At 47.9% G+C, this 11,859-nt stretch overlaps 1 protein-coding gene across 1 annotated transcript in view; it reads left to right on the top strand.

The window, feature by feature from the left end:
* Positions 1 to 4,268: 4,268 nt before the first annotated feature.
* Positions 4,269 to 11,859, top strand: part of DUSP10 (dual specificity phosphatase 10) — a 40,153-nt gene continuing 32,562 nt past the window's right edge. Inside the window, exons 1-2 of the mRNA XM_004013609.6 lie at positions 4,269 to 4,377; positions 6,560 to 7,413. Coding sequence (XP_004013658.1) covers positions 6,603 to 7,413 — 811 coding nt within the window. The 5' untranslated portion in view covers positions 4,269 to 4,377; positions 6,560 to 6,602. The remainder of the gene's footprint in view (positions 4,378 to 6,559; positions 7,414 to 11,859) is intronic.

Genomic DNA, 11,859 nt, shown 5'->3' with positions numbered 1-11,859 from the left:
TTAACTCATATATTCAAACTATAAATAATTGAATATTGAAATATGTAATGGACATAAAAGTAACAGAGATACTTTACCTTTTTTATATGAAGTTTTCAAAATCCAGTGTAAACTTAGAGCACATCTCCAATCAGATTTCTCAAGTGTTCAACAGTCACATGCAGCAAGTGGCTATCACACTAGTACATGCAGATAAAGAAACTTCAGTGCCTCAGAACATTTTCCTGAGTCCCAAGCGCACTTACTTGTTTCAGTTGCTAAGTCGTGTCTGACTCTTTTGGGACCCCACAGACTGTAGCCCGCCAGGCTCCTCTGTCCGTGGGATTTCCCAGGCAAGAATACTTGAGTGGGTTGCCATTTCCTTCTCCAGGGGATCTTCCCAACCCAGTGATCGAACCCGGGTCTCCTGCATTGTCAGGTGGGTTCTTTACCACCGAGCCCTCTGGGAAGCCCCAAACTGCATTTTACCCGTGATTTTAATGGGAAAGATCTGCAGGCCTCCTGTGTTCAAAACTCAGAGACAGTGAAAAGTGTAGATGGGCCCTCTGTTTCTGTCACCCCCACAAGCCCTGCGGTGGCCCACTCTTTCAGGGGATCCTTCTTCTTAGCCTTCCTCAAGGCCCAGAAGTGTCACAGGATATTTCAACAGGCTGGTCTCAATGGCTTCTGCTCGTCACCTCACTTTTCTATCCCACTGCTCATCCTCCCCTGCTTATTGATTTAACGTCACCTTTATCCTGCAATTTCCTCTTTCTAAATGTCCTCTAAGCCTTTCTCTGCCTTAATTCTAGTATCTTCAGGAATCCACTTCAAACTTGAGTATTTTGAGAACCTAGCTCTCACCAGTCCCAACCTACTACCATCACCCCACATAAATTAACCATTTGTATGCACATAAAAGCAGTCATTTAATTAATACATCCTTTTTTTCTTTTGGTCAAGCTGCACAGCATTTGTGACCCTAGTTCCCCACCAGGGATAAAACTTGTGTTCCCTGCAGTGAAAGTGTGCAGTCTTGACCACTGGATCACCAGGGAAGTCCTTAATACATTTTTCAATATTATCCATATTATGTCTTATATACTGGCTTAAGTTAGCTTCACCTTTTTGCTTTAACACAGTGCTATGCACTGAAGGAACTCATATTTTTCTCACAATGTTTGTCAGAACAAAGATACAGCTCAGTAAAATCATGTTAGAACACTCAAATGCAGTGAAGATGCTTCACTATTTCTTTGGGACTAAAATTGAACATTAAGGCTTTGCCAGATATTTGTATACAGATCAGGTTCACAGCCATTGGTTGGCTGGTATTACTAATTTAAGGGTAGTACTTCAGATACTATTTCCTCACTTATGACTCAAAAAATGGAACAAAATCAACTCTTTTTTTGTACAAAAAAATCTTTTTTTCCCTACCAATATGATTTGAATATAAACTATACACTTAGAGATGCTTAATTTAAAAAAATTACATCTTTGTATATGTTAATGACATGTTTATTCCAAGTTTTAGGCTTGATAGCTGATGAGGAATTTTGCCATCTTTCCCAATTTTGCAGTAGAACTGGCTTAGAGTCTTAGTCAACTAAATTATAATAATCCACTAGTTTGAAACTATAATAAAATAATCATGTCATTAAATGAACTGCATTTCCTTTTGAAGTTACTTTCCCCTCTGGGCCTTGTAGAAAGGCTGTTAAGAAGTATTCCTCAATTGCATAAATTCCTGCTTTGTTTGGACTTAGATACTGAGGTGTCAGCAATGGATTCATAGCTTATAGATGGTGAGTACTTTTAACTAGAGGCACAGCATTTCCTGAAGCAAAGACAATACTTTTTTCCTAAATGCCCTTGATCTGCAGAGAACCTCTCCCCCCCTCACCTTCCCCCCTCCTCCTACCTCCCCACTTCCCACCCACAAACTGCTTTACACTAGAACTTTTTCCTTTTTCTTTTGAGCTGGAGTTTTGCTATTTTACAGACATATAAATAAACATAGTGTCTCTGGATGAACAGTATAAGAGATGAGAGTCAGAATCAGGACTTATAGTCAGAACCCTCCAACCCTGGATTAGTCAATATTTTTTTCAATAATTATCTACAGTTAGGAAAAGGCAAGTTATTAAAGCTGCAAATAGATCCAGGGTTAGATCCTCTGGGAAGTTTTCTGATTTCTGTGGAAATTATCCAGAACCCATCTTTCTTGGCCAGAATCTGCTGATCCCCAAATATGTAAGGACCAAATGGTGTCCCCAAGCCAGTCACTGGTTATCATTAAAGGGTAATGTGTATGTGTGTTGGTGTGTGAGTGGAGAGGGGGGCTACAAAAATCCTTTCCTGTTTAAGATGACTGCATGCATTCACTTCAGTTTGAAACACCTCTGTGAAGCCTAGACTGTGTGCATATGTATATATGGGATCTCTCAGCTCACTGAACATAGCTGGCCAGCAGGCCAAGGTTTGGCATCTTCAAATTTCAGGTCTGTACTTAAGGCAATGATGTGAATATGTCCCAGGTCACTTAGCTTGCCTATCAGGCTTGCAACCTCAAGTATATCTCCAGACACCTTCAATGTGGTAAGAGAAAAATTCAAAGCCAAATAGTCTATAGTGCTCATAACATATTATTCCACTATAATTATTTCACTCTTTCACCCCTGCCTCTCTCAGACAGGAGACGGAAGAAAAAAAAACCTCTATTTCTTTAGGGTTCCTTGATGCAAACTCTCTGCAGTTTATCTCATCATCTCCACTTCTTTTCCGACCCCACGACTTTCCAGCAGTTTCTCTGATTTTTCCTGACGATAAACAGGCCAGCTGGCAACACACCCGCCTCCAAACCCCCTGTTTTGCTCAGATGGTCACCTCTGACCGCGACCCCTCCGGCGACGAAATACAGGAGAACCTAGAGGGGCGGCGCCGCCTCCAGTTCTCCGTCGGCTCCACTCAAGCTGGTTATTTCTTCTCAGCTCCAGCTCCTTTCCTCCAGCCGCTGCTGTTCCAGAAGCTCCGGGCTGTTGGGTCCTCGGCTCCCAGGGGCCCTACACGGTGGCGGGCAACTGAGGAGGGGCGAGGGGAAGGCGGGCCTCGGGCCGGTAGCGCGCAGCTCTGCGGAGCGCGGCGCGGGGACCTTGCTCGCTGGGTGGAAGAGGGGGCGCTAGCGGGCAGGAGGCCTTGCCCGGGGGCCGGGGCGGGCGCGCGGGCTCTGGGGTGACGCCTGTGCAGCCCCTCGGGGACGCGCCCTCTGTAGCTTCTGACTGGGAACCAGACTGCCGCCTCCGAGCAGCCCTCCGCATCACTGCCTTCGAGCTACGGGTGGAGCCCCGGGAGGCAGGCGAGGGAAGCGGGGGCGTGACTGGGGCGCTGAAGTAGGCGAGCCACAGGGCGCCGCGCCACAGCCGCGCCGGGCAGCAGTAGGGCAGCCGGAGGGGCAGCGACATCTGCGGGCGGGCGGTCGATGCTTTCTGGCGGCGCGGAGCAAGCGGGGCGGCCCCGAGGACTCGGGCCGCGGCGAGGCTGGCGGGCCTCACTGCCGGTGGACGGACGGCAGACTTGCCAGTCCCGCTGGAGCCCAGGCCTCCAGCGCGTGGCCCCGGGCTCAGACTGTAGAAGAAGCGATGTCCCTGGCCGCGCTCTTACATTTATCCCCCTGCTCGGGTAGCTGGGCGACGTCCGTGAATCTTCGGTTTATCAGGTCACCTCGAGGGACTCAGGGAACCCGTTTTTCCAGCTGGGGATAGTGATTATTGTCGTTGCCTCTTGCCTTCAGAAAGTTATTCTGACACGGTTGATCAGCCAGCCAGAGTAAGAAGGGAAAATAAACAGCGTGGTCTGTCCCTTGGTGAGGCGATGTACAGGGATCCCGCCAAGTTCGCAGAGCCAGTTTTAGGCGGAGCGGCAAACACAGCCCATTGACAATTCAGCCCCGGAAAGGGTTAACTGCATCCTGCGGGTTCGGTTTACATGTAAATAGAGAGCAGCTGCTCCGCGCGGGCCCCAGTTGGCCCTTTTAAGTTTTTGATTGGTTGCCAATGACATCACCGTCCGTATTATAACACAGTGGACCCAAAGCGGCGTCGGATAAACCCTCCTTAAAGAGCCATGGCCACGCCCCGGCTCCGCCCCCTCCAGGTGCCCATTGGTCGCGGGCTGCAGCGAAGTAGCGGTCAGGTTTCTCCGGATTCTTATTGGTTCAACACGCCGTCGGTCGGCAGCCGGCCCGCCCCCTCAGAACCTTACATTTACAGTGTAGCAAAAGAGAAAGTAACTATGTTGCTGCTGGAGATCAATGAAGCCTAGTGAATGAGGGCTGAATGTGCGAATCCCTTGCTGAAGCGGAGCGCCAGATGGTGGAGGGTTACACTTATTTATGAAGTAAGTGGAAGTCACCGTGGCTACTCCTGAGAGTCCAGGGGTTTGAGGCGGTGTGAGTGTGAGTGAGTATGTATGTGGTGTGTGTGTGCGCGTGTGTGTTGCGATGTTTACGGAGGAGCCACAGCAGGTGAGGTTAAAGTGTTCCCGCTGTTGGCTCACGCCGCCCTGTGCGTTTACTCTCTCTGCAGTCTACTTGGACTGGGGGCGAAGGAAAAAATGAGGTTTGTTGGGATGCTTTGCGGCAGTTTTAAAGGCCAGGGACTTGTTAGTGCGCTGTGTTGCGAAGGAGGATGTTAAGTGCCCCGAAGTGGGGAAGCAGCATTCTCTGACCACTTAATTTTCTTTCCAGCCGCTAACTAGAGGTGGAAGGGCGACTAGAGAGGGAGGGGGATAGCTCAGTGTTTTTCGGGGAGGTTTCCTACAGGCTGTCTGGATGGTTTCACGGGCAATAGATATGCCCGACCCTCTGCTGCAGGGATGCAGGTCTCTTTATACACTCCGTGCGTGTGTGTATGTGTGTGTGAGAGAGAGCGAGCGTGTGTGCGCGCCGCGCACTCTGTGTGGAGGTGGGGGTCCCAGCTTATGTCTCCGTGAGCACGCTTCTGCGTCCCTCTCAAGGGAAATGGACTGTTGATCCTGGGACGTACCCTACCAGGTAACACAACAGCAAAGACTTTTCACCGCTGGGTCCAGCTGGGAAACAGTTATAGCTTCTGGAATAGTACTCGCTCTTCAAAAAATACTACGCAAGGGAGGAAGGGGCGGGGGAGGGAGGGAAGAAAGGAGAAAGGGAGGGAGAACAGGGGTTGGATTCTTCTTGCCCATCCAAAGGTGGTGAGAGAAAGCTGAGGCCAGCGGGGGGATCTGTGGATGTGATAGGTGCGTGCCCGTGTGTGTGTGTGTGTGTGTGTGTGTGTATTCTGCCTGTGACATTTTGGCTCTGTGTCTGAGAATGGTGACAGTCCTGTGTAGAGGGATGTTGGATGACATTTTTCCAGACATCTCTTAAAGTTGGTTTAGATGAGCTCCTCTTGCATGGCGTTTGGTGTCTCCTCTGTGTGTATGTCTAGCAGGAGAGGAGCCAGCAGGGCCCGGGAGTGGAGTGCCTCTATGCCCATGGGGAGGAAGGAACTGTCCCTTTGCAGGTACCCTCTCATGAGCCAGGACATAGACCCCTGTGGGTGACTCTTTACTTCTCACTGGGAAGTCTTTATGAATCCATCCTCTTGAAGAGGGGGCACGTCTGTGTGAGATCAAAAGATTATGCATAGTGGCTGCCTTCTGCTGAGAGAAGCTCTAGGATGTTCCTGTAGGGAAAGGAGGAGAATGGAGGGTTGAAGTGGTCCTTTCCTTAAAGGCAGGAGTGGAGTGGGTGGTGTGGCAAGGGAGACATCTGAGGGATGGATCTGTCAGGGTCAGGGTTTTCAAACCTGCTTCCCTAGCTTGAGGCTTCATTTTAGGGGACCAGTATGTAATGAAAGAGGAAATGCAGATTACTTTATAAATAAGAGGGCAATAGGAAACAAGGGAGGTTTTAATATGACTTTGTTGTGCTTTTCAAAGGACTTGGGAGAAAGAAAAGTAAGAATAGCTCAAAATTAAAGAGATTCACTTAGAGGGCTACTTTCATTCTGATGTGCAGAAAGTTGACATCTGCCCCTGATGTATATTTAGCTGCTGTATATTCCCATGAGCCTTGCCAGCACTCTTGGTCATTCCTTTGCCTTTGCAGTGGCTGAAGGAATTACATGGAAAGTATGCAAGGGTGGACGTATGGGTCCTTCTCAGATGATTGCAGTATATTTCTGCCCTGGAGATGAGGCCCAGAAGAGATGCCTCTTAAGAACCTTCCCTTCCATCTTGAGCTTTTCTGATCCTTTGTGCTTGTACTTTTTCTAAGGCTGAACTTGGATGTGGGTCCATGAAAGGTTGTTCAACATTTGCATAGACTATATCTAACCTTAGACTCAGCAAGGACAGGGGGTGGGGAGGGGGATGGTCCTCAGGCGTGCATCCTCTTTGAATCCATAGTGGTGAGTGTCAAGCTTTGAGTGACAGGAAACTGGGCACTTAGGACAACTTCACTAAGAGGGATGCAAAGTCCTTTCCTAGGGATTGGATTCGACTGCTTTTTGTGTCACATGACTTTATTCTTTCTTTCCCCCCCTCCCCTTCTTTACAGACTGTCTTGAGTTCTTCTTGAATTGCCAGTTTTCAGCCTCCTCATGCCTCCGTCTCCTTTAGACGACAGGGTAGTGGTGGCACTGTCTAGGCCCGTTCGACCTCAGGATCTCAACCTTTGTTTAGACTCTAGCTACCTTGGCTCTACCGCCCCTGGCAGTACCAGCCACCCTCCTGTCATCGCCACCACCGTTGTGTCCCTAAAGGCTGCGAATCTGACGTATATGCCCTCATCCAGCGGCTCTGCCCGCTCCCTGAATTGTGGGTGCAGCAGTGCCAGCTGCTGCACTGTGGCAACCTACGACAAGGACAATCAGGCCCCAACCCAGGCCATTGCCGCTGGCCCCGCCACCACTGCCATCGGAAGCTCCACCACCTGTCCTGCCAGCCAGATGGTCAACAACAATGAGAATGCAGGCTCTCTAAGTCCATCAGGTGGGGTGGGCAGCCCCGTGGCAGGGACCCCTAAACAGCTAGCCAGCATCAAAATAATCTACCCCAATGACTTGGCCAAGAAGATGACCAAATGCAGCAAGAGTCACCTGCCAAGCCAGGGCCCTGTCATCATTGACTGCCGGCCCTTCATGGAGTACAACAAGAGTCACATCCAAGGAGCTGTCCACATTAACTGCGCCGATAAGATCAGCCGGCGGAGACTGCAGCAGGGCAAGATCACTGTCTTAGACTTGATTTCCTGTAGGGAAGGCAAGGACTCTTTCAAGAGGATCTTTTCCAAAGAAATTATAGTTTACGATGAGAATACCAATGAGCCGAGCCGAGTGGTACCCTCCCAGCCACTCCACATAGTCCTCGAGTCTCTGAAGAGAGAAGGCAAAGAACCTCTGGTGTTGAAAGGTAATGCCCCCGCCCCCTCCCCAAGCACAGCCCTGGGGTCACCCTGGGTTTTCTCTGAGAAGTACCAGCTTCCTCCTTCCACTGGCTGCAAAAGACCAGACTTGCCTTTCTTCTTCTTGTCTTCCCTTCCATGCCCTCTCTTAATTATTTTGGGGTTGGGAGAGAAACCCAGCAACCTTGAACTGAAAGCCAGAAGACTTGGGCTCTGGTCTTTAATTCACCTTCTCATTTGCATTGTACAAGTCATTTCCCCCTCTCGGAGATGGTTTTCTCATCTTTCTAAAAAGGGGCTCTATGACACCACATGGCATCTGCAGTCATGCCTGCTCTGGTAACTCTGTTCCATTCAAACTAGCTGGAAAGTTCTTGTCTCTCAGACTTAAACAAAGCTGATGGAACAGAGAAAACCGCAACTGTGGTGAACTGCAAGTAAACCTCCAAGTACCAGTTCTTTCTGTGGGAAATTCTTCCTCTTTCTCACCTCTCTGAAAGTAACCTTCAAAAAGGGTCAGAGATCCTTATTTTAGGGCCCCTCCGAGAGTTCACCCCAAACATCCATTCCTTTGCCCAAACTCCAAGGGACTCCAAGAGTCATTTTATGAAATACCCTCCAACACACTGTTTCTTCTGGTGTCACCTGACAGCCGTTGACATCATAGCTCCTTCCAAGATGGGGTGGTGGGTCACTTGCCCCAGGACGCTGAGCGTGAATAACTGGATGTCAGTGTCATTGAGCCCTGGCAGGAGGAATTAATTGCCCACCCATCTCTGGGCTCTTTCTGCACAGCATTGCCTAAGCTAGAGGGAGTTTGCATCCCCTGTCCTTCCCAGATGTGTCTCTTTGCCCTTGGATGCCATTCTTTGGGACCCTGTACACCACACTTCATCTTTAGTGTTTTCTATCAGGTGGTGGTGGTGATGGTGGCAGTGAGAGACAGTCTTCTTCTTTCTTCTCTTTCCTTGAGTGTTGAGTCAAGGCACACAGTCTGGGCCACATTGCCAGCTGGTCTCCTGCACTGTGTAGACCAAAGGCATTGCTGGGTTCCTTTGAACACCTTGCATATTTAAATTGCAACAGGCCGTTGGAATGAGCAAGGTAGCTGGTTTTCCTTTGTGGGCTAGCTCTGCCATTCTGCTTGTCTTCCCAGTGGCGCATTCTGCCTTTTGTTGAGGAATGTTCTTAGAAATCTAGTTCTGAATTTCTTGGACCTCATCTCCCCTGCCCACCCCCACTGGCCTCGACCCTACTTTTATTGGGCTCAACTAGCACAAAGGTACAGCTTCCCTTAAGGAAGGGCTGGTGGACTCTTAGGGGAAGGAGAACATCATGGAAGTTACATCCAGAGTGTTCCAGCAGCACCCAGGCATTTTATGTTGTTTTTGATGGGTTTTCTTGTGGTTGTTGATATGCTCATATTTCCTCTGTGTATCCTTGTATTTTGTCGTTTTGTGTTCTTGTTTGGCTGACTTTGAGTGATTCCCAGTAGGTTTACCCAGCTAGCGTTCTGTCTCTGTGATCCTGGCTTGTCTCATCTTTTTCAGAAGAGAAAATACCCTCTACAAAGTTCTCATTTGTTTGTATTGGGGAGCCAAGAAGTGGAGAACCAATGGAGTGATCTTCAGAGTGGTCTCTCGCTCATGTAGAGTAGATGCCCAATGAGGGAAGGCAGGCCTTTTGTGTCCTAATGATCTGAGAACAGGCATCAAATAATCCACATGAAGATGACCTTGGACTTAAACGTTGAGAGTGTTAAGGAGGAGCTGTAGATTCTACTTTCTACTTTGGAGTGGGCATTATTGTGTACACGCGTGGCTTGTCAGTTGCTGGGAAATGAATCTCCTAGGTGTTGCTGATGGGGTTCCTCTCCCCATTTCCTGTGGATGCAGCTGAGAGCCCAGGCAGCCTGGGCTTGTTCCTCAGTGTCAGTAAGGTTGCCTTAATGGGGCGGGGCCAGGCAAGCTGCTGATGTCACCGCTGGGCGCCTGCCGCCACCTCCAACAGGGCTCATCATTTTCGGGTTGGTGAGACGCAGAGGCAGTCGATCTGGAAGTTGCCTGGTGGTAGAGGTTGTATTATTTGTAGTTTGAGCTCTTTCTTCAAATATCTCGGGATTTTGTTGAAGATATGTAGTTTGGGAGCAGAAGGGTCTGTAATGTACTTTATTATTGTCATTGTGATTTTGGTCTCTTTGGGGGGGGGGGAATGGCCTAAAATTGGGACCATGATGGTACAGAAGGGAAAGAGATCAATATTAGAATGCCCCTCTAGCTGCCCTTTCACCTGGGTAAACCAAAAGTTAATACCCTAACACCACTGAGGTGAAAATGGGGTGGATACCTCTGAGAAGACATGGCCAGCAAACTTCGCCTAGGTTCTTGAGTGGGTCTATCAGACCATTCTGATCTGGCTTTTCTGCTGAGGTTTATTTTAGTAGTCTCCACCCTTGGTGATGTAAGATTTTATTTTAGCAAGAGTAGTAGCGGTACCATTTTGGAAGGAATGGTTTTCGCAGGAAGATGTGGTGGGGGTAGGCGTGGGGGTTGGTTAGCATCTGGGGTAGATGCTTCTAAGGCTTCGGGAGTTTATTTTCAGAGATTTCAGTACAATCCCGGGTTAATTTATGGCTGACCCATCTGACGCTCTGGTTTCTGTTTGTAAACACTGGTTGCTGCCGTCCCTGTCCAAGTTTTACGTCCCCCTGTTTCACTGCCATGCTCTCCATGTTTGGTGCTGCCTGTCAAGTAGAGCGGCTGCTCAGACACTGTTTTAGTAATGCTGTGTCAGGTTGGGAAGAAACGGATCAGAGGCGCAGAAGCCCCTGGGATGAAGGGACTGTTCTAATTTACATTCCCCTCCCCATTGGGACCTTTGTCTGAATTTGTGTTTTATTCTCATCCTCCAAAGAAGAAATGGCATCAGATCTGTGCTTCTACTCCACCTGGTAAACCATGGTCAAATGGATACATGTGTAGAGACTTGCAAAGGCTTTGAAAGAATTATAATCTGTTTTACACAAAGTTGATTTTTAATGTGATTTTGCACCCAGCTGAATAAGGAGGCTAGACGATTCTGGGTTTTCCATAATGAGAGCTACCACCTTTCCTATGATGTTTGTAAGGTTCCCTTTCTTTTCGGCAAGGCTGGGTTCAGGGAAGTCATTTGTCATTTACCTATGTAGGAATGGATAGTCTATTATCACCTCCTCTTTAAAGACAATCTGTGTCTTTAAAACTTTTATTATAAAAGCTTTCAAATACAGAGAAACCTAGAAAAGAGTATCATGATCACCATATACCTAGTACCCAGATTAAACAATTGTTAATGTTTTCCCTCTCTGCTTTTCTCTTCCTTTATTGGTTGTTGAAATATATTAGAATATAGATAATGTTTGACTATATTTCAGTATGTTTCATGTTTAAACTTAATGCTTTCAAATTAAGAAAAGATGGGGATATTTTACAGTACTGTACAAACAACATTTTCACTCCTAAATATTGGTGTCATGTCCCTGTTGTTGACTTTTTCAAGCTTGGAATTCCATTTTGACTAACTGGCTACTGTTGAATCTATAGGGCAGCGCCCCCTACCCCATCAACACCCACGCACTCCCCCAGACTGGAAGGGATCTATAGCATTCTCTTCCACAGGAGTCTATCGGGTCCCATACCTGTACTTGCTCTGTGCTGTCACGAAACAAAGAGTTACTGACAGGTCTGCCTCTGAGTCAGTGGTATTTACTGGGGACAGGGCTGGCAGGGGATGAGTGAGTACCACTTCAGGAAGCTGATTCAGTAGCAAAAATCTGATCACAGAGAGAGGTAACTTTTTATGCTAGAGAACTTTCCATCAAAACTCCTGAAGTGAGCAACAAAGATGGTACATCCTCCCATAGTCACAAAGGGCTCTGAAGTCAATACTTGTAGGCAGTACTGAGTCTGATGACAAAGTGAAGGGCTGTGCTTAGACATCAGAGACTCTGAGGAAATGTGTTTTCTCTTCTGCATTGTTTTGTGGGAGAAACAAAAGTCTTCCTCTTGTCTGTCAGGGATGTTAGGATTTTTTTTTTAAGATATGTGAAACAAAGGCATAATCTATTTTCACAGGTTTAGCGTTGTGATTCCGAGCTTCTGTTTAACATCCAGACATACTGAATCTTAGCCGTGTAGCAAATGGAGGAGAGATTCAGGCAGGAGCAGGGGGCCAGCCTGTCCGAGCGTCTTGGCTCATGCCTTGCTAGCTATGTGCCCTTGGCCAAAGGCTAATTCCCTTACTTCCTTATTTTCCTTATTTTCAAAAAGGATGTAACAGCAGCAGTCTCCTGGTGGTAGTTTAGGTAGTAAATGAATTAATGTGTACAAAGTGTCTAGCACAGTTCCTCATACAGAGTGAACTCTCCCTCCGTGTAGCCCAGTAGTATTACTGTTGGTTGAACAGAAATGATGGTG

The sequence above is a fragment of the Ovis aries genome, chromosome 12, assembly GCF_016772045.2.
Source record: "Ovis aries strain OAR_USU_Benz2616 breed Rambouillet chromosome 12, ARS-UI_Ramb_v3.0, whole genome shotgun sequence".
Taxonomy (NCBI): Eukaryota; Metazoa; Chordata; class Mammalia; order Artiodactyla; family Bovidae; genus Ovis; species Ovis aries.
This window is presented reverse-complemented; position numbering and strand designations above follow the sequence as displayed.